This window comes from Lepus europaeus, chromosome 19, assembly GCF_033115175.1.
Source record: "Lepus europaeus isolate LE1 chromosome 19, mLepTim1.pri, whole genome shotgun sequence".
Lineage (NCBI taxonomy): Eukaryota > Metazoa > Chordata > Mammalia > Lagomorpha > Leporidae > Lepus > Lepus europaeus.
Genome location: NC_084845.1, coordinates 5,680,140 through 5,700,855, shown reverse-complemented (window position 1 = coordinate 5,700,855; position 20,716 = coordinate 5,680,140). Strand labels below are relative to the sequence as shown.

The window sequence follows — 20,716 nt, the reverse complement described above, 5'->3', positions numbered from 1 at the left end:
GCCCGGCGCAGCCGGAGCTCCCCGTGGGCGGTGCACGGGGCGGGGCTTCTGGCTAGGGGCGGGGCCGTGGAGGCGGAGTCCTATTGGGCAAGGTCCGAGGGGGTGGAGCCACAGGGCTGTGTTGCTCCGGGGAGGGGTTGGCGCCAGCTCGCGGTGACGTCACCCACACAGGGCCACGTGCGGCGGAGGCGTGTCCCTGCCGCGTTCCCTGGGGGCGTGGCCACGCCGTGATTGACCTGGTGCGAGGTAGGCCCGCCCTAGGCGGCGGAGTCCCGGTGCCAGGTGCGGCGGTCGCCGGCGGGAGCCCTGCGGGGGTCTCAGTTGTCCTCCATGGTTTTGCGGATCCAGGCTTCGTAGTGGCACACGCTGGTGTAGACGGCGGGGCGCCGGGGTCTGGAGCAGGGCTCTGCGCCCCCAGACACCACCCCCGCCAGGGTCCCGTTGCAAACCAGGGGTCCTCCGGAGTCACCCTGTGCGCGGGAGTCGCGCGGAGACAACGGTCAGGCCACGCCCCCTCCCCAGCGAGGCCCCGCCCCTCTCCTAGGAGGCCGGGCTCGGGTCTCCTCCTCAGACCCCCCGGGGTAGAAGCTCAGAGACCGCCCCCGCCCCGATCTCAGACCCCTCCTGCCTCAGGACTGAGCCCAGACTCCCAGCCCCCTCCCCATAAGGGCCCAGGAAGTTTGGGGTCCCAACTCGCGCCTCCCCCGAGACCCAAGGCCCTGCATCAGCCTCCCTTCCCCAAGGAGGCTGTCACCTGGCAGGAGCCGCGACCCCCCTCCCACAGGCCCGCACAGATCATGCTGTCCGAGATGTGGCCTGGGTAAGCCCAGTGGCAGAGTCTGGTCTCCAAGATGCTGATGTTGGCGCACTGCAAGACCACGGGGTACCGCACTGTTGGGAGAGAGATCCACAGAGGTCGGCCGCCTCCCGCCACTCCATACCAGCCCTGCTCCCCGAGCCAGCCCCGCAGGCTTCTGGGGGCCACCCGCGGAGAGCGGAGTGGTAGGACTCCGACACAGGAGACGGCGACAAAGGCGCAGAAGAGAGACAGGCGGGGAGGAGGAGAGGCCAGAGGCCGGGACGCCAGAGGGAAAGAGGCAGAAAGAACCCAAGAGGCAAGGGGCCAGAGAAGACACACGTCACCCTGCAGAGAACGAGGACGGACACAGAGGGGACCGGGGGTGGGGTGGGGTGGGGAGCGGCACTGACACACAGGTGGACACTCGGGGGTCCAGGACGCAGTGGGTGACCAGACCTGGGTGAGGGGACCCTGCCGGGAGGCAGCAGCCAGTGTCACGCACAGGTGCACACTCGGGGGTCCAGGACGCAGTGGGTGACCAGACCTGGGCGAGGGGACCCTGCTGGGAGGCAGCAGCTGGTGGGGTGAACGGACAGCAGGAGGCAGTCCCATCACTGCTCCGTGTTGGGTATTTTGGGAATGTGTGTCCATGATTGCCCAATTATTTGGATTTTTTTGAGGGGGGGCGTAAATTTAGAAACCTGGCTTTTATGTAAAACCTCCCAGATTTTAGATTTCGGCAGCAAAAATTCGGACTTTTGTTTTCAAGACTCTCTGGACGCCAGTAGTGATGCAGGAAGCTGAAGCCCACTGTTGCGTCCCACCCAGAGAAAAAGACTCTATTTTGACTCTCCAAGTGCATGCATTTTCCCATGTAGATGCCTCCGAAATCACGCCATGTCTTCCAGGAACTGGTGTCCAGCCATCAACAGCATCTCCCCCCGCCCCCGTTTTTAATGGTCCAGAAGATAATGGCTTATCTTGTACTTGGTAGCATCTTTGAAATGGAGTCACAGGAGAGAGAGAGAATGAGTAAGGTGGCAGAGACAGAGGGGCAGGCATAGGGGGGGTCTGACGGACAGGGCTATACCCTTGGGGCTGGACACGGCCCCCCAGCCGGAGATGAGGCACTGAGTGCCGGGGGAGACGCAGGTCTGGCTGAGGCCGAGGGGCTGCACGGCGGCCCCCAGGCGAGCCCGCCTGGGCAGACGGATCAGCATGATGTCATCATTGTGGTCGTTGGCGCTGAGGTCGGCGTTGAAGCCCGGGTGGGGGAAGAAGTCGGTGACCCGGAACAGCTGCTCCGGGCCCTCCCACCGCCAGAGGTGGTGCTCCCCGAGCCGGACCCACAGGTACCTGCTGGGACAGGCCTCCGGGGTCAAGCTGGGGCGAGGGAGGGTCTTTTTGCTGACCCTCTGCCAGCCACACTCCCGTGTCTGACACTGGGTGCTGTGTGATTTGAAGCAAGGTGCACACCCTCTCTGGGTCTCTGCTCCCTGTTCTGACTACCTTAGGAGCCTTATACGGAAAGCAGGACCCCCCACTCCCAGCTGTGGGCTGAGCGGGTCGCCTCCCTCCCTACCCCACCTGGAACCTTGCTGGTGATCTGGGTCCCCTGTAGGCACCTGGGGGCCCCACCTACCACTCAATGGGAGCCCTGCCCCCTGCCCCCACAGGTGTGGTGGCTTCTATGGGAGAGGCACAGTGTGTGTGTATGTGTGTGGGGGGGTGGTGGAGAGGGATGGGAAACTCCCCACACTGGGGTTCATCTGTGGCCCCAGCACCTTTCTCCCCCAAGGGCTTACGTTAAGCTCTCTCCCTGCAGCCCTGGCCTGCTTCTTCTGCTCCAGGTCCATGTCCTGGGCTGTTGGGGGCCCCTATGTCCACCCCCCAGCCCTGGCCCACTGGCCTTAGACACCAGGCTGATGACTGAGCGCCCAGAGCTTGGGGAGCTTAAGGCTTCATTTCCATCTCTGCCCCTCTCCCACCCTTGGCATCCTAACTCTAGGTCTGGGCTGTAGCCCTGCCCCCCACCCCGTCTTTGTCTCTGGGTTTCTCCATCTGCGAATCTCTGCTCCTCTTTGGCTTTGTGGCTAACTCTCCCCATCGCTCTTCCAGCCTGAGGTGCAGACCCGAGTTACAAGAGGTCCCATGGTGGGACAATGCCTGATGGGAAGTTCCCACATGGCCTCCTGGGTCAGCATCCCGTGTGCTTTGCTCCTGGAGGTAAAAATGTCAGCTTCCGCTCAGAGACCTAGGAGGATCCTGCATCAGGGAGATCCCAGGGTTCTATCCGAATGCCTAGAAGGCAGGATTCTGGGCTCACCAGATCCTAACACCCGATTACCCGTGATTCTGGGATACCCAACTTATAGGAGCTGATGAATCCCAAGATTCCAATGTTCTATACTTCTCTGTATCAAAAATTGTCTGGGATTTCTAAATTATCTGTATGAGAACTAAAATGTAAGATCTCAGAATCCCGTTACTCTGGGGATAATAAGGCTGGAATCTCATTGGTCTGTAGCTCTGAGCCTTTAGATTGTCAGCCTATAGGATTCAAGTAATTTTTGGACTCAAACAGTTTACTATCTGAGATATACAGATACACTATTTGGGATGCTGTGACCGAGGGTCATGGGCCATCCTCTCTGTATTCGATGAGCCTGGAATGTCAGAATGTGCTCTTCTGGGGCTGAGGTGGGCAGGACAGCCACGGAGCACGCGTGGCCAGCCCGCAGGGTGAGATGCCATGGCCGTGGTGCACCTGCTGGATGTGGAAGGCTCAGGACCAATCAGAGAGGAGGTGTCATTCACAAGCACCTCAAACGATGGCGATGGCACGTCAGGTGAATTTGTACTTGTCCCCCCCCCCCCCCCGCTTTTTTTTTTTTCCACTAGAAAACTTGAAGCTACACCTGGGGCTGGTGTTAGATTTCCACGGGGCAGAGCTGATGCCTGCTAAGATTCTAGAAGCCGCTGGGGCGGAGCACGGGATTTCCCGGAGCCGGGATTTTAGAATCTCACGGTTTTGAGTCTTAGATTTTAGAGCCAGATGCTTTGTCATTGAAAGGTGTCAGAATTCCTGCCTGCCTCTGCCCCCCACAGAGGAACCCCCTCCCCAAGTCCCCAGCCCCCACCCCCAGCCCTGGCCCCCGGGGCACTCACGGCTTGCGGCAGTGGGCAGCGGTGAGCAGCCAGCGGTCGTGGATGAGGGTGGCCCCGCAGAAGAGGTGGGTGCGGTAAAAGAGGCCCACCTGCCAGGGCTGCGAGTTGGGGCGACACTCCTCGGCTCCTATAGCGCGGGTGTCTGCCCAGCCGTGCCCTGGGGTCGAGTGAGGGCAGAGCTGTCAGTTCCAAGCAGGCTGGGAGGGCTGGGGGCGCGGGGCAGGGGCAGGGGCAGGGGCTCACCTGTCAGGAGAGAGAGCAGAGCCCAGATGCATCCCAGCCTCATGACCTCCGGGCACCCGGGTCCGTGGGCCCGCGCTGGGCGCCCGGGCTTCTTTATGGTAAGCCATGCCTGCTCCTTCCTCCTCCCCGGGGCCGCCCCTGCCATTACTCAGACCTGGGCAATGTCCCTGGGGGCGGTGACAGGGGCCTGGGGAGGGGAGGAGAGGGGAGGTGGGCACAGGGGGACCCCTGAGCGGGGAGGAGTCCCCGTGGGGATGAGCTGGCTCGCTGGGCTGGAGCTTGTCTACACGGCTGGCGTGGTGCTGGGTGTAGACGGGCTGTGAGGGCTTCCCTTGGGGCTTTCAGAGTGGGGTATCCCCATTCAGGGTCAGGAGGACCTGGACCCAGAGTCTCATGGCCTGGGGGAGAGAAGAGGAGGGGGGGAGGGAGAAGAGGAGGGAGGGGAGGGGCGCAGGGACCAGCAGAAGCCCAGGCAGGCAGACAGAGCCTGCACACCTCTGCCCTGGGGCTTGGGGCCCCTCCCCACCCCCTCCCCACCAGGACAGAGGCTTCTCCCAGAGTGCTAAGAACCCTGCCCCCTGGGGATTATGGGGATTAACCTGCTCCTGTCACCACCCGCCCCTTCCTGCAGCCCCACCGCCCCAGGGACGCAGGTGCCCCACTCCTTCTCAATGCCAAATCCTGGGGGGGGGCTCCCCACCCCCACCCCGAGCCGCATCTCTCCCCCCGGCTCTCGTCCTCCCTGGGTGGGCAGCGCCTGGAAGGCTGGGCCCCAGCCCTGACTCATCTCTGTGTCGCCGGCATCACCCAGTTCTGACCGGACTTGGGAGCATCTTCAGGAGATGCTAATGGAATGAGTGAACGTCTTTCTCCATATCATTCTCTGCCTGGTGGACTCTTACTCATCCTTCAAGACCCAACCTGAATGCCCCCCTCTTCCAGGAAGCCTGCTCTGATTTCTCCAGGTGGTGTCCCTCTTTGACCCCACCGCCCGGCACTCACAGCCCCTTCCACGTTCGGCTGCCCACAGGGCTGTGTCTCAAGCTGGATGTCCGCCCTGCTTCACGGCGGTGTCGTGGCCAGGAGCTCGGACCGTGGACCCGGTCTCTTCCCTGTCCAGACCCCAGGGCTGGCAATGGTTAGGTGCACCTTGGGCTACACAGCGAAATCCACCAGGGTTGCAGGGGACATGAATGTGAAGACCGGGCATCTGCCCGCCTCCTGCACAGCCCCGGGCTGCCGCCTGCATGTGCCATCTGCTAACGCGCCTGGGAAGGCAGCACAGGACAGCCCAGGTGCTTGGGTCCCTGCGCCCATGTGGGAGACCCGGATGGAGTTCCAAGCTCCTGGCTTCAGCCTGGCCCAGTCCTGGCTTTTGTGGGCATTGGGGGAACAAACTAGTGAGTGGGAGATCTCTCCCCCAGCTCTCTAACTCTGCCTTTCAAAGAAACAAATCTGAAAAAAACAGAGCAATTTAATAGCTACCTTTATTGGCTATTTTTTTTCTGGTGTTAGGTAAGCGGATCATGTGTATTAGCTGCTGGAATTCTCCAGGGATGCATTTTCTCCTGTACCTGGTGAGCCCCTACTTGGCTAACACGTCACCCGGGACGCCTGGCAGGGCACCGTCTGATCAGCGGGTGTTCCCTGTCCACTCCCCGTGCGTGAGTGGACCTCACCTGCCAGGCGCTGTAGCAGGTGCCCAGAAGCTGCAGTGGACAAGCTGAGCCCCGGCTCTCTCGGGGTTTTGTGGGTGGGGAGGGGGCACAGGCACCTGAGACAACTTCAGCTACAACCAGGGCTGCAGAAGCAGTGGCCTGGGGCCAGCGATCGTGGGCTGCGATGCCGGCAGCCCACAGGAGCACCAGCTTGAGTCCCAGCCGCTCTGCCTCCAATCTAGCTCCCTGCTAGTGCACCCAGGAAAACAGTGGAAGATGGGCTGAGTGCTTGGGCCTCTGCACCCACGTTGGGGACTCAAATGGTGCCCCAGGCTCCTGGCTTTGTCCTGTCCAGCTCTGGCCATTGCAGCCATATGGGGAGTGAACCACCAGATGGAAGATCTCTCTCTCCCTCTCTCTCTCTGCTTTTCAATAAATAAATCTTTTTTTTTTTTAAAGAAATAAACAGAGTAATGGGTCTGGTGACCACAAATGGATTTGCTTAGCAGTTGCAATCAGGAAGGCTTCCTGGAGGAAGTGACTTTTGAGTGGAGGCCTGAATGACAAGCATGTACGACTTGCCTCTCTCCCTGACCTGAGTGGCAGCTCCCAGAGGGTAGGGCTCACTCTGAATCATCTTTGCTTCTGAGCCTGGCCTGACAAACCCAGCTGATATGCCTGATTGACATTTCCTGGGTGTGTGAATGGGGGCGGGACGGGGAGCGGTCAGCCAAAGGGGCCGTGGGCTGGACGACGTGCTCAGATCACGGACTCCAACCTTGTGCGGGCTCTGCGGCGACGGGCATCTTGCCACGATCACCAGTGTGTCCCCGTCACCCAGCTGGGGGCCGGGCACATAACACGTGGGTTTGAAAGGGGAGACAAAACCTATGCCCGCGCTCAGGTTAGGCTACAGCGCCGGGGGCCAGGCAGAGCTGAGGCCCCAGACGCCTGTCAGCTCTGCGTGGGAGCTGTGTGGGAGCCCCACCCCCATCCCGTCACCCCAGGACAGAACTAGCTGCGCGGACAGCTCCTCTGTTTGCAGGATGGAAGCTTCCCGTGTAGGTTCCACGAGGCGTCTGGGCAGCATCGTGGCATCACCGTGGGGGTGGGGGTGGGCTCCCACCTCCACGCAGCCAGAGGTCCCCGGAGTCCCAGCGGCCCCATGACTCCAAGCCGGTCCAGTTCGCACCGGGACAGCAGGACCTGGTGTTGGGTGGGTCTAGAAGTGGGACCTTGGCCAAGAAGGAGGTGGCCAGGGGAGCTTCCTGGGAGCTGGGAGGAGGGTGGGCGGGGAGCTCGGTTTTCCCATCAGCCCTGAGGCTTGGAGGCGGAGGGGTGTGTGCGTGTGCTCCGCCCCTGCTGTGTGACAACAGGTGACCGCAGGTGCCGTCGCCAGCCCGCTGGGTCAAGGCTCACCTGGTAACTCCCATAAAGACACACGTGCGCACACACACACGTTAGGCACCGTCGGGTGTGAGAGGTAGGTGTTTCATTGCCCCATCTTGGAGGCCAGAACGTTGAGGTTGGAGAAGGCTTGGTGGGGGTCACGCCGCAGGCATGGCACAGGAAGGCAGGCTGGGCCCTCGCTTCCCTGCCCCGGGTTTGGGACAGACAGGGAACGGGAGGGCAGGGGGGTCCACCAGGGCAGCAGGGTTGGGGCAGGGCTCTCCGGGTCAGCCGGAGAGGATGGTTTTCCGGATCCAGGCAGGTACTTGCAGATCTGGGTGTAGACGGCTGGGTGCTGGGCAGAGCCGCAGGGGTACACGCCCCAGGACAGGACACCCTGCAGGGTCTCGCCACACACCAGGGGGCCGCCCGAGTCGCTCTGGGTGGGGGAAAGAGGGAGGAGAGAGCCAGTGAGCGGCCCCACCCCCGACGTGGGAGCGGCCACTTCAGGGTCTCGGGCAGCGATGGGTTTGGGGGCTGGAGTGAGGAGGAGGCTGGCACCGGGTGGGGGAGGGGGCGGGGATCGGAGAGGAGCTTAGGAGGGGCTGGGCGAGGGGAATGGGGTTGAGGGTGAGGACGAGGAGGGGTCAGGACTGGGGAGGGGCGGGGCCCACCTGGCAGGGGTCCTGGCCCTGGTCCATTCCGGCACACACCATGTTGCTGGTGACCACACCCGGGTAGAAGACCTCACACTCTTGGGGGCTCAAGAGAGTGACCCTGGAGCAGCTGAGGCTCCTGTTGTATTTCACTAATGAGAGAACCGGCAGGTGACACGCGGTCAAACCCGGGCGCCCCCCGCAGACCCAGCCCCCTCCTGCCTGAGGCCCCCCGCCGCCCGCTCTTGCCTCTGCGGGAGGCCGTGGTGCCCCAGCCAGCGACCTGGCACTGGTCTCCGGGCTCGGCACAGCGGTAGGGCAGCCGCAGGGTCTGCACGCCGGGCCCCAGCACGGCCGCCCGCGCCAGCCTCAGCAGCATGAGGTCATGCTCGTCTGTCCGCCTGGGCAGGATGGGGCCTGAGCCCCCGCGGTATTTGGGGTGCACGACGGCGCGTGTGGTCCGCCGCAGCTGCTCGCCCTGCAGGAGCAGCAGGTGGTCGTCCCCGATTCTGGCCCACAGCGGCCTGCAGGGGGCGGAGGAGAGCAAAGACTTATGGGGGGGCTGGGGAGGAAGGTGCAGCCTTGGGGGAGGGGCCTGAGGGAGGAGGGGCTGGGGCTGGACCTCTGGGTCTGAGGGAGGAGGCTGGGGCTGGACCCCTGGGTCTGGGGGAGGAGGGGCTGGACCCTTGGGTCTGAGGGAGGAGGGCTGGGCTGGACCCCTGGGTCTGAGGGAGGAGGGCTGGGGCTGGACCCCTCGGTCTGAGGGAGGAGGCTGGGGCTGGACCCCTGGGTCTGAGGGAGGAGGGGCTGGGCCTGGACCCCTGGGTCTGAGGGAGGAGTGTGGGCCTGGACCCCTGGGTCTGAGGGAGGAGTGTGGGCCTGGACTCCTGGACTCAGGGAGGAGAAATGGGGTGTTTTTCTCCTGGATTCTCAGGCAGTGGGGCTGGGGTCCCGACTCCTGGGTAGGCCTGCCCCTTCCTTTCTCTACAGGGACAGCTAGTCCTTCCTTCCCTAGTGGGGACTCGCGAAGTGAACCTTTTAGTTGCCAATTCCCGAGACCCAAGGAGAAGCCGCTGGCCCCCAGAGAAGGGCCGCAGCGCCGCCTGGCGGCCGCGGCGCAACCCCCCCCCCCCCCCCCCAACACGCACAGAGGAATCACTGCCCAGGCCGACCCCACCTCCAGGCCGGGACTGCCCAGGGCCCCGGCCCCGCCCGCCCCTCCAGGCCGCTCCCCCGGCTGCCCCTACGTCTTGTCGCCGCAGTGCGCGGCCGTGAGCACCCATCTCTGGTCCACCAGGACGCCGGCGCAGTGGAACGCGAGCCCGTGGAAGAGAGACACCTGCCAGGGCTGCGAGCGGCGCGGGCACCGGGCGCCCGAGGCCGCGCGGGTCCGAGCCCGTGTCGTTCCCCGGGAGCAGCGCCTGCGCGGCTGGGGAGAGAGGGGGCCGCGGGTCAGAGCAGGCACGGCCTGGGCGAGGCTGGGCGCGGGCCGGGACCGCGGGGGGTCGGCGGCCAGAGCGCGAGGGAGAGCGGGGCCGGGGGTCGCGTGTGTTTGCCGAATGGGAGGAAAAGCAGGGGCGTGAAAGTGCAAGGCGCGGGGCCGCGGCGGAGGCAGGGGCCGGAGCAGGGCGGGTCCGCAGGGGCGAGGGCCGGACGCCGCGCGCGGGGGACCCGAGTGCGCGGAGCTGGAGCGCGCGGGGCGGGGATAGAACGCGGCGGAGGGACAGGGGGCGGGATAGAACGCGGCGGAGTGACGGGGGCGGGAATAGAACGCGGCGGAGTGACAGGGGGGCGGGGATAGAACGCGGTGGAGGGACGGGGGCGGGGATAGAACTGAGGGGTGAGAATAAGGGGTGGGAATAAGACAACGTGGTAGGGCAAGAGGCAAGACGGAGAAAAAGGGTAAAGAGGGGGGCACGTGCAGCTCCGGGCGCGGTAGGGCGAGGGGAGCAGGGCCCCAGGCGGTATAGAGAGGCGGGGGTCTGCGTGGGGCGGGGCGCCCTGGGGCCCAGCTTCCGTGGGGGGTGCGCCCCTGCTCGCACGCTGCAAGCCCAAGGCGAGGAGTGGGGGTGGGAGCGGGGAGCGGGGTTGGTGACGACGCCACTCGCTGCCCCTCTCTCCGGTCCCGGTGCCTCCCGCCGGCCCGGCTCCAGCCTCACCCCAAAATTGCGCCATCAGTAGCGGCAGCAGCAGCTTTCCCAAGGGCCGGGGCGCCGGAGGCGGCGGAGAGGTGCAGGTGCCGGGATCTCATGGCTGTGACCTGTGCTGGGGGCCGGGGGCGGGTTAAATCAGAGACCCCACCACCACCACCTCCAACCATGCCGGTCTCTGCCCAGCCCGGGACCGTAGAGCCCGCTGGGACCGGTTTAAACCTGCAGTCAACAACCGAAAGGGCGGGCGCTCAGGGCTGGAGCGGCCGCGATGGGCGCGATTACCCTAATGAGGTCCCTGGGGGCTTCCTCCCGTGCACCCCACATCGAGAGCAGCGGCCCCTAGGCCCAGCCCCACCAGCTTCCAGCGCGGACTTTCACCTTCTTCCGCAGGTGCCCTGGGGGTCGGCCCGAGGCTCGGGGAGCCAAGCCTCTTCTAGCACCTCACCCCCCCCCCCGGGGGGGCTGCTCGCAGGTGAGGAGCCCGAGGCCCAAGGCACGGGGGTCCCCAACCATCCTCTGGCGACCCGCTCCAGCCGGGGTGGGGGGCAACCCGCCTCACCTGAGAGTCGCCGAAGGGAAGGAGGGAGGGGACCCCGAAGCGCCTCTGCCCTGCCTCTTGGGCCGCCAGAGTCCTCTGCCCGGGGACCCCTGGCCAGACTTCCTTTTAACCCCCAAGTTCCCGGAAGCTCCCCCACCCTGCCCCCCGAGGGCTCCCCTCCCTCCTTTTCCCTCTCTCTAATTAAACCGAGGGTGGGGCTGGCACTCGACCTGGGCCCCAGATTCCTGCCCTGGGAGGGGCCCTGGAATACAGACTTCTTTCTCCGAGTGCCTGAAACACCCGGTTGGGGAACCTTCGCAGGTGTGTGTGTGGGAGAGGGCACGGTGGCCCCAGGGAGCCCAGCGGTGGGCGGTAGTGACAGCGGAGACAGGAACTACACAGGGAAGTGCATTCCTAAGGTGCCTCCGTGGGAAGAGGGAACAACGTGCAGGGAGGGAGGGGGAGGGGGTTAGGGAAGGGGCTTAGAGACGCGGGAGACCGGGACAAACCGAGCCTTAAAGGGCTGGAGAGGGGGAGAGGCGGAGTTATGGGGGCAGAGTGAGTTTAGCGGCTCGGCTGCCCCACCGCCTGCCGGCCGCAGGAGCGGTGGGCGCCCCGTGTGTCCCAGGGACTGGCCCACACGTGTGTGCTGTGTGTGTCTGGGGGGAGGCTGTGGCTTCATGTCTCGCCCTCCCCCTCCAGCTGTGTGCGTGTCTCCAGGTGAGACACAGGCCCTGGGAGACCAGAGCTGCCAAGGGGCCGTGGCCAACTCCGTGGCCAACTCCGTGGCCAACCCACTTGGCCAAGTCTGCCTGACCACCGGAGGCCACCTCTCTGCAAGGCGCGCAGAAGACAGAACAGACCCCAGTTCCCGGCTGCCCGTGGAGCGTCCTCCACCGTGAGAACGGAGCCAGCGGCACAGGCTGTCCCTTGATGCTTCTAGAAGCATCTGTGGGTGGTGTCAGGCACAGCAGCCGCCAGCCCTGTGTGGCTACCAAGCCCTTGACACATGGTAGTTGTAGTTTATGTAATTTGAATTTAAACAGCCACTTCAGCCTTCCTCAAGGCAGTGCCAAGAGGTCACGTGGGCGCTTGGTGTGGTGATGAAGCCGCCACTTGGACGTCCTCATCCTATCCTGGCTCAAGCTGGCTGCTCTGCTTCCGATCCAGCTTCCTGCTCGTGCGCACCTGGCGGGCTCAGGTCCTTGGGTCCCTGCCACTCACACGGGAGATGCAGACTGAGTTACGGGCTCCGGGCTCCTGTCTGCTCCTTCCTCAGCTGTTTTGGGCATTTGTGGGGAAGTGAACCAGCAGGTGGAAGGAGAGCTCTCCATCTGTCTCTCTGCCTTTCGAGTAAAATGAAAATGAATAAATGGGAGCGTTTAAAAATATTTCTAAAAAGAGGTCACGTGCTTTCAGATCCGTGCTCTCGCACCTACTGCCTGTGTGCCCATTTCTGTGTGCCTCAGTTTTCTCCGCTGTTATATGGGCGTAATGACGGCGCTTCGCGAGGATCAGCTCAGCCGATACGGTTAAAATCCCTCGGACCAGGCACGCAGTAAGCAGCCGGTGGCTCGTCTGTTGAGCAGGTCTTTATTGACATCTTGGCGGAAGCAAGGACCCGCCTCCAACAGTCACAGGGGAGTCCAGGCCAGGGTTTGAGCTCAGGTCCCGCTGATTCCGGGAACTTAACGATGACGAAGCGGCTTCTAAGTCAAGGACGGCTCTGGGGGTCCCGGCTTAGCACTTCTCGTGGGGGGAATGAACGCAGGTCAGGCGCTCAAGCCGAGGCCCTAGTTGTTCTCCATGGTCTCCTGGATCCAGTCCACGTATCTGCAGACTTTTGTGTAGACGCCTGGCTTTCTGGTGACGGCACAGGGGTCCTGGCCCCAGGAGATAATGCCTTGCAGAGACCCGTTGCACACCAGGGGGCCCCCTGAGTCGCCCTGGGCAGGAGGAGAGGGAGAACCATTCAGAGACCAGCCGAGAGGGGAGCGGAGGCTCAGACCCACTTGGTGATGAGGTTGGGGTTGCGGTGGGACCTGGGTGGGGACGGGGCTGCAGGGGGAGGGGCCCAGGCCCCACCCTCTGACCTGGCAGGAGTCTTTGCCGCCGCTGGCGCACAGCATGGTGTCGGTGATGTTGCCGGGGTAGGCTCTCTCGCAGTCACCGTGCTCGATGATGGAGATGTTGGCGCATCGCAAGGTGTGGGGCAGGCGCACTGCGGAGGCGCAGGAGGCAGAGTGGGCAGGGGGCCCCCCGCCACAGCCCCCGCCTGGGGGGACCCCCTTCCCGCCCCGGCCCTGCCCACAGCCCACCCATTCCAATGCTCATCTGCAGAGCTACTGACATAAAACCTTGGTGCCCGCTGCTCTGTAGCTATGATCTCGCACCGAGCAGGGCAGCAGGGTGCGGCTCTGCCCAAGTTATAGGGGGAGGAAACCAGGGGCAGCAAGGCCCGGCCGCTTGCCCAAGTTCCCACGGCTCCATTGATGGGTCTGATTCCGAGGCCCACGCTCTGGTCTCCACCCTCCCAGGCCCCCCGACTTCTCGCTCTGCCTGTCAGCGAACCCCACTTCTGACACCCCGGGGACCTTCCCCGGCCCCACCCTGAAGCCCTCCCTGGAAGGCTTCTCTGGCCTCCCTCCCCCCGGCCCCCACTGCAGCCCCTACACTGGGGGCTGGAGGTGGTGCCCCAGCCGGAAATGAGGCAGCGGGTGCCAGCCGCGACGCAGTGTCTGGAGAGGGTGAGGGGCCGCACGGCGCGGGTGACGAAGGCCGGGCTGGCCATCTTCACCAACATGATGTCGTCGCGGTGGTCCTTGTTGGGAAGGCTGTTGTTGAAGCCGGGGTGCGGGAAGGACTCCGTGGCCGTCCGGGTCTGCTCACAGCCGTCCGGGCGCTGCAGGTTGTGCTCACCCAGGTGCACCAGGTAGCGGCTGAGGTGGGAGAGGCAGCGGTCAGCGGGGGGGAAAGAGAGGGGGAGACGCGGGCGGCGGCGGGGAGGGAGAGAGCTCCGCTTCCAGCCTCACCGCGGCTCCCACCGAAGCCTCTTCCAGCCCCATCCCAGTTCCAATGGCAGCTGTCTCTCTCTCTGCTGTCCCAACCCACCCCTACCCTGTCCCTGCACCATTCTCCCAGTCCCCAGACCCTCTCCATCCAGCTGCCCAGCCCCGCCCAGCCCCACCCCCCAATTCCTGTCCCCAAACCCTCTCCACCCAGCTCTCAGGCCCGCCCCCACTTCCTGTCCCCAGACCCTCTCCATCCAGCTGCCCAGCCCCGCCCCCGCCCCGCCCCCCACTTCCTGTCCCCAGACCTGCTCCATCCAGCTCTCAGCCCTGCCCCCGCCCAGCCCCACCCCCCAATTCCTGTCCCCAGACCCTCTCCGTCCAGCTGCCCAGCCCCGCCCCGCCCCCGCACCCACGGCTTGTGGCAGTGGGCGGCGGTCAGGAGCCATCTGGGGGCGATGAGGGTTGCCCCACAGAGCAGCCGCGTCTTCTGGAACAGGGCCGCCTGCCAGGGCTGGGAATGTGGGGGGCACTCGTAGCCCTTGATGATCCGGGTCTCTGCCACTGCGTGCCCTGGAGGGGTGGGGGCAAAAGAGGGGGCTCAGCCCTGACACAGGGGGCGGGGAGGGGCTGGGCGGGGCCCTGGCCTGGTGGCCGAAGCCAAGCGCTCTCTGGGGGTGGGCAGACACTGCCCAGGGCTCCTCCAGCTCCCCCTGCCCATGCCAGCTCCCCCCCCCCGCCTCTTCCCTATGCCCCCCCCCTGCCGGGAGGGCGGGCCAGCCCCCACTGTACCTGTCACCAGAGCCAGGGTGATGAGTAGCAGAATCATGGCCTGGGGGGGGGGGGGGGAGGGCAGGCAGCAGGTTCCCCTGGGAACAGGAGGGAGGCAGGGGCCAAGTCACTTCTCCGATCTCCTCCCACCCCTGGGGAGACCAGCTTTGTGGACCTCCCCCCTGGTTCTCCAAGACCCCAACTCCAGACTCTTAAATTTTCAGCATTGAGAGGAGACGGTGGCCTTGGCGGGGGCCTCATCACAGATGGAAGCTTCCAGAATGCCGGGGAGGGACTTTGTCAGGGCAGCCCTGGGGCTCCCAGGCACGTTTTAGGGAGCCTCTTCCCCCTGGCCCACCTGAGCCCCAGCCTGGCTCCGGCAGGTGGGCCGGCCCCCTGTGCTGTGTTCCTGGTCCCACCAGCAGGGTGGAATGAGGCCTTGGAGGTCTGCCTGAGGCTGGGTTGTTGGTGGTGGGGGCACAGCCTGGATCGGCTCTTTCCACCCCACCCCCAACCTTGCCAAACCCCTGTCTCTGAAGGACAGCTGGGCGTGGCTAAGAAGAGGCAGGGCCGGTGCCCTCAGCCGGCCTCAGCAGGCAGGGGTGGGGGCGGAACCTGGACTCCGTGACCGAAGCTGGGGTCAACAGTGGTCAGGGCTGGGGGCGGCGGGAGGTGGGAACAGCAGAGAGCCCCCACCCCAGCAGAGGACAGAGCCGAGGCGGGACTGGCACCCTAGGGACCACAGATGCCTGGAAGAGGCAGGGGTGTCCCAGTCCCTCCGGGACTCACAGGCTCTAGGCTGGTGGAGGCTGCAGCCAGGCTGGGTCGAAATGCCAGGCGGGCAGGCACGGGGTGGCCCTGGGCGGGCGCAGGCTGACTGGCCTCCAAGCCCTGCCTTCTTGCCCTGGGGTCGGGGTACGGGGGGCCCTGGGCAGCCAGGCCTGGGCCTCCTCTGTCGCCTCTCTCTCTGCGCCTCTGGTGGTCTGCGGGCAGCCCACCCTCTGGGTCTGTGTGGTGATCCCTGTCCTCCTTCTGGGTCCAGTCCCCCATCCCCCTCTGTTCTCCGTCTCTCTGCAAGCCCCCTGCCCCAGCCCCTGGCATGTTTGTGTCTCCCTGAGTCTCTGGCCCCTTGCCCCTCCAACTCTGTCTCTCCTCCTGGCCCTGCCCCGCCCTCCCTTCAGCCCCCAGCCCGGGTGGGCCCCTGGCCCCTCCCTTCCCGGGAGTGGGGCGGGGAGGGGGGCCGAGACCCCGCGGAGGGAGAAGAGGCAGGGCCCAGGCGAAGGGGGAGAGGCAGGTCGGGGCCTGCGGGAGCCCAGGCCCGGGAGAGGGAACTGAACCCTCAGCTTGCGGCCGGCCGGGGGGGGCCCAGGCCCCTCGTGGCCTCGATTCCCTGCCGGCCCCTCCCTCCTGCCCACGGCCCGCCGCCCCCTCCCCGCATCCCGGGGCAGGTCTGAGAGCAGCCGCAGCACTTACTCGGCGCTGTGTGGCCCCGGCCTCTGAGCCGCCGCAGGTCCCGCCCGTGCAAGCCCGTCTCTCCCCTGGCCGACGAGGATGTGGAGCGAGGCGGGCTGGGCCGAGGCTCTGACAGCGCGGCAGCCGGCCCTGGCCTCAAACCGGGGCTCTGCCTCTTCCTCGCAGGATGACGTGGGACGAGGGACTCCGCCCCAGGAGGCTCAGTTTCTTTCTGTGCGGCCTGGGGCCCACGGCCCTGCCCCGGGGTGGGGGGCGGGGGGCGGCAGGTGTGGGAGCAGCCGCGCCTGCCCGGCGGTTCGGGCTCCCTCTGCCTCCACTTCTCCTTCCCTCTCTTGCTGGGAGGCTGAACCCCGGGGGTGGAGACACGACCACAGGAAAATGAGGCTGGGCCCTCTTTGTTTTTAAAGATTTATTTATTTGAGGGGCAGTGAGAGACAGGGCTTCCCTCCGCTGGTTCACTCCCCAGATGGCTGCAACAGCCAAGGCTGGGCCAGGCCGAAGCCAGGAGCCCGGAGCTTCTTCCAGGTCTCCCACGCAGGTGCAGGGGCCCAAGCACTTGGGCCATCTTCCACTGCTTTCCCAGGCCACAGCAGGGAGCAGACGTGGAGCAGCCGGGACTCGAACTGGCGCCCCTGGCATCCTACTTATTCCAGATGGTTGCACACTTTGCCGGCCCCGGGCATGGGTCTCGGAGGGGCGGTTTGGCTTGGCGTTCCAGGATGAAGACCCCCAGTTCAACAAGAGTGGGGGGGGGGGCTGGGTGAGCTCTGGGCGCCCCCCCACGCCCAGGGGGCCTCAGTTGCTCCTTATGACTGTCCGTATCCAGTCCACGTATCTGCAGACCTTCGTGTACACACCCGGGACGCCTCTCTGCCCACAAGGCCCCACGGAGCCCCAGGACACCAGGCCCTGGAGGACGCCCCCGCACACCAGAGGGCCCCCCGAGTCACCCTGGAAGACACAAGAGGGCGCCGGTGGAGCGGGCAATAGCCTTCCCGTCTCCTCCCCAGCCTGGGCCTGCAGGACGGTGCGCCCCAGCCTGGCCACCGGCCTCCAAAGCAGCACAGCCAGGCGCCAGGCGACAACGGCCATGGCGGACCCACAGGCCCCTGTCCCTAGGCAGGCATCCCAGGGCAGGTGGGTGGGACTCCGGCTGGGTAGGAAGTTCTCTGACAATGACTGGGGCTCCGGCCAATGAGTGAAGAGAATACCATCTTCAATGACCAATCCCAGGCAAGAAAGGCGGGACTTCATGGAACCTACAGGGTTCTCCCAAGGGCAATGCTAAGGCTCTGGCCAGTGAGTGAAGAGAATACTATATGCAATGGCCAATCCCGGGGTTGAGGGGGCGGGACTTCACGAAGGTAGCGGGTTCTTGGGGACAATATGGTGAGGTCCCTGCAGGACAGGGCAGAGTGGCCTCCTCGGCGACCCGAGAGGGCTAGGACAGGGCATCAGAGGATCTGAGCTCCCATCCTGGCCAGCTCCTGTTGTCCTCGCCATCCCTGACCCCGGTCTGCTCCTCTCGCCCCAGCCTGCCCACCGCCATGCCCTCTGCCCCCTGCCCACCGCCCTGCCCGCTGTCCCTGCCCACCGTCCCTGACCCCGGTCTGCACCTCTCCCCCAGTCTCCTGCCCACCGCCGTGCCCACTGTCCCTGCCCACCACTGTGCCCACTGCCCCTGCCCATTGCCATGCCCACTGCTGTGCCCACTGCTGTGCCCACTGCTGTGCCCACTGTTCTTTCCCACCGCCATGCCCTCTGTCCCCTGCCCACTGCCATGCCCACTGTCCCTGCCCACTCCTGTGCCCACTGTGCCTGCCCACTGCCGTGCCTGCTGTCCCTGCCCACTCCTGTGCCCACTGTGCCTGCCCACCGCTGTGCCTGCTGTCCCTGCCCGCCGCTGTGCCCACTGTGCCTGCCCATTGCCATGCCCACTGTGCCTGCCATTGCCATGCCCGCTGTCCCTGCCCGCCGCCCTGCCCGCTGTGCCTGCCTACTGCCATGCCTGCTGTCCCCTGCCCACCGCCCTGCCCGCCGTCCCTGACCCCGGTCTGCACCTCTCCCCCAGTCTTCTGCCCTCCGCTGTGCCCACTGTCCCTGCCCGCCACCGTGCCCACTGTGCCTGCCCACCGCCCTGCCCTCTGTCTCTGCCCGCCGCCATGCCTGCTGTCCCTGCCCACTGCCATGGCCACTGTCCCCTGCCCACCACCATGCCCTCTCTCCCCTGCCTACTGCCATGCCCACTGTGCCTGACCCCAGTCTACGCCTCTCCCCCAGTCCCCTGCCCACCGCCTGCCCACCGTCCCCTGCCTACCGCCTGCCCACCATCCCCTGCCCACCGCCTGCCCACCGTCCTCTGCCCACCGCCATGCCCACTGTGCCTGACCCCGGTCTGCGCCTCTCCCCCAGCCCCCTGCCCACCGCCATGCCTTCTGTCCCACCCCTGCCCTCTCACCTGCCCACCGCTGTGCCCGCTGTCCCCTGCCCACCGCCCTGCCCTCTGTCCCTGCCCGCCGCCTGCCTGCCACCCCGCCCCTGCCCGCTCACCTGGCAGGCATCCTTTCCCGCGACGCCGCCGGCGCACACCATGTTGTCCGTGATCCTCCCCGGGAACACGGCCCGGCAGGCGGCGTCCGGCACGGTGGAGAGGTTGAGGCACTGGAGCCGGTCTGGGAATGGGCCTGGAGGGGAGACGGGCGCTGCAGAAGCCCCCGAAGCTGCCCTCTTCCAGGCCACCTCCCGCCTCCCAGGGCCCCTCCGTCCAAGCTGGCATCCCGCCCCTTCACACCCCCCACCTCTGCTGCAATCCTAAATCCTCAGGGTTTCACCTTTCTATGACCCCTTGACCTTTGACCTCTGACTTGGAGCATCCTCACTGGACATCCTCCTTGTCTCTCCAACCTCAGATACAATGAATACGCACCTGACCTCCTTCAATTGGATACCATGACCTTTGACCTTCGACCCTGTGACTCCAGCTGGCCCTGGGTCTTCTGTTGGCTGACCTCATGCCCCCGTCACTGGCCCCACTTCCAAGCTATCTTTGGACCCCATTTTCCACCCATTTTTGAAGAACCCTGCTATGCCTGTTGCTCCGGTCTGAGGACCCCAACCTCATCCTGACCTCCGCCCGCACCCATGACCTCTGACCTCTGACCCCGGCCCCTGGCCCCCTTACTCCACGGCTGGTTGGTGATGCCCCAGCCCGAGATGTGGCAGTCCGTGCCGGCGGTCACACAGGCGCTGGGCAGGGGCAGGGGCCGGACGCTGCGGGTCTGACGGACGGGCGTGCCCAGCCGCAGGAGCCGGAGGTCGTGCTCGTGGTTCTGCGGGGCTCCCGGTACCCCGGGTGGGTCACGGAGAAGCCGCTGCGCCGGATCTGCTCCGTCCAGTCCAGCCGGCTGAGGCTGTGTTCCCCCAGGCGCACCCAGTACCTGCTGGGGTCGCGGGAGCGGCTGGCTCAGGGCAGGGCCCCCGGAGCACCGTCTCGGCTCTGGCTCACCTGCCCGCACCCTCCCTCCCAGTCTCTCTTCCTGACCCCCCCCCCCCCCCCCCACTGCACCTGCACCTGCACCTGCCACTTCTGATCTTCCCGCCCAGAGCAAGGGCTGCCAGTGCCGCTGACCACACAGTGCGTGGATAATGAGTGTCCCTCCCTGTCCCCGCATTCCTCTAAATCCCTTTACCCCCCAAAAAATCCCAGCGGCTCAGATCTGGGACGTCAGACCCCTCATGGGCACAGGGGGCCAGTGAGGCTCAGAGAGAGACAATTAGTGAGGTCACACAGATGGCCTGGGGCTGCGGAGGAGAATGGGAGCGGGGAGAGGACACCCCCAGCCCTCCGCCCCCCTGTGGCCTCAGAGCCCGCTCTGCCCCCTCGGCCTCCCCAAGCCGGGGCTTACCTGCCGCGGCAGTGCGCAGCCGTGAGGACCCACCTCCGGTCGATGAGGACGCCCCCGCAGCGCAGGTGTGTGCCCTCAAACAGCCCCACCTGCCATGGCTGCGAGTGCGGAACACACTCCACGCCGTTCACGATCTTCTCCGTGTCTGCCTGGCTGAGACCCGGGGCCAGGGCTGCAGGCCGGAGACAGGGAGCTTGTGGGGTGGCAGAGAGGGAGAGAGAGAGAGAGACAGAGGGAGAGAGAGGGGGGGAGAGAGAGAGAGGGAGAGAGAGGGAGGGAGAGAGAGAGAGAGGGAAAGAGAGAGAGAGGGAAAGAGGGAGAGAGAGAGAGAGAGAGAGGGAGGGAGGGAGGGAGGGAGAGAGAGAAGGAAAGAGGGAGGGAGGGAGGGAGAGAGAGAGGGAAAGAGGGAGAGAGAGAGAGGGAGAGAGGGAGAGAGAGAGAGAGGGAAAGAGGGAGACAGAGAGAGAGAGAGAGAGGGAGGGAGGGAGGGAGGGAGAGGGAGGGAGAGATGGCCCAGGAGGAGGGGATGCAGCAGCAGCCCGCAAAACACGGAGATTCCTAGTGGTCAGACCAAGACACCGGGTGGGCGGAGAGACAGAAGGGGGCACGGAGGAAGCCCCTCCCCTCTCAGCTGGAGGCGGAGGGCCAGAGCTGAGATGGGGGAGGGAGGGACGGGGCCCCAGCCCTGCCTTGTCCCTGCCCCGGACGACTCACCCAGCACGCACAGGAGCAGGACGCTGGCACGCATGGTGTGGGCCCTCTCGGAGGTCTGGGGAAAGACAGGGGGCTCAGCGCTGCCCTTCGTGGCCGCCTGGCCTCTCTGGTTCCTATCAAGGCCCTGGCCGCCGGCAGGTGGGGGGCCCTGGCCCAGCGTCCTCTCTGCCCGGGCCCTGTGTGCCGCCCCCTTGTTTGCCGTCGGTCCGCCCCCGCCTCACCTGGGCTCTTCGTCCACTGC

General features: G+C 65.6%; 4 protein-coding genes across 4 annotated transcripts; all 4 read right to left on the bottom strand.

Moving 5' to 3' along the window:
* Nucleotides 1-317: 317 nt before the first annotated feature.
* On the bottom strand, nt 318-4,253 carry LOC133748414 (kallikrein-9). Its single transcript, XM_062177200.1, has 5 exons — nt 4,211-4,253; nt 3,968-4,124; nt 1,890-2,155; nt 755-891; nt 318-470 (listed from the first exon to the last, which is right to left on the bottom strand). The coding sequence occupies exons 1-5, from the start codon at nt 4,251-4,253 to the stop codon at nt 318-320; spliced, it is 756 nt and encodes a 251-aa protein (XP_062033184.1).
* A 3,291-nt stretch (nt 4,254-7,544) lies between these two features.
* KLK10 (kallikrein related peptidase 10) lies at nt 7,545-10,164 on the bottom strand. The gene is given in 8 exon segments (XM_062175903.1): nt 7,545-7,579; nt 7,582-7,696; nt 7,932-8,065; nt 8,163-8,437; nt 9,161-9,300; nt 9,302-9,342; nt 10,073-10,121; nt 10,123-10,164. Coding segments are annotated over 8 exon segments (831 nt in total).
* Nucleotides 10,165-12,397: 2,233 nt separating this feature from the next.
* KLK11 (kallikrein related peptidase 11) lies at nt 12,398-14,441 on the bottom strand. The gene is made up of 5 exons (XM_062176698.1): nt 14,405-14,441; nt 14,029-14,185; nt 13,278-13,543; nt 12,698-12,825; nt 12,398-12,550 (listed from the first exon to the last, which is right to left on the bottom strand). Exons 1-5 carry the CDS (start codon nt 14,439-14,441, stop codon nt 12,398-12,400), a joined length of 741 nt encoding a protein of 246 aa, XP_062032682.1.
* A 2,210-nt stretch (nt 14,442-16,651) lies between these two features.
* KLK12 (kallikrein related peptidase 12) lies at nt 16,652-20,509 on the bottom strand. The gene is given in 6 exon segments (XM_062176847.1): nt 16,652-16,807; nt 18,407-18,540; nt 19,038-19,199; nt 19,202-19,296; nt 19,762-19,914; nt 20,469-20,509. Coding segments are annotated over 6 exon segments (741 nt in total).
* Between the last annotated feature and the right edge of the window lie 207 nt (nt 20,510-20,716).

Excerpts from the sequence above, each read along its gene's own strand:
- LOC133748414 (XM_062177200.1), bottom strand. The coding sequence starts at position 4,253 with ATGAGGCTGGGATGCATCTGGGCTCTGCTCTCTCTCCTGACAG. Across the intron at positions 4,125-4,210 it reads TCTGCTCTCTCTCCTGACAG|GGCACGGCTGGGCAGACACC; the intron begins GTGAGCCCCTGC and ends ACTCGACCCCAG. Across the intron at positions 892-1,889 it reads GGCCGTGTCCAGCCCCAAGG|TGCGGTACCCCGTGGTCTTG; the intron begins GTATAGCCCTGT and ends CTCTCCCAACAG.
- KLK11 (XM_062176698.1), bottom strand. The coding sequence starts at position 14,441 with ATGATTCTGCTACTCATCACCCTGGCTCTGGTGACAG. Across the intron at positions 13,544-14,028 it reads GCCGCCCACTGCCACAAGCC|CCGCTACCTGGTGCACCTGG; the intron begins GTGGGTGCGGGG and ends CTCCCACCTCAG. Across the intron at positions 12,551-12,697 it reads GCGGCAAAGACTCCTGCCAG|GGCGACTCAGGGGGCCCCCT; the intron begins GTCAGAGGGTGG and ends CCTCCTGCCCAG.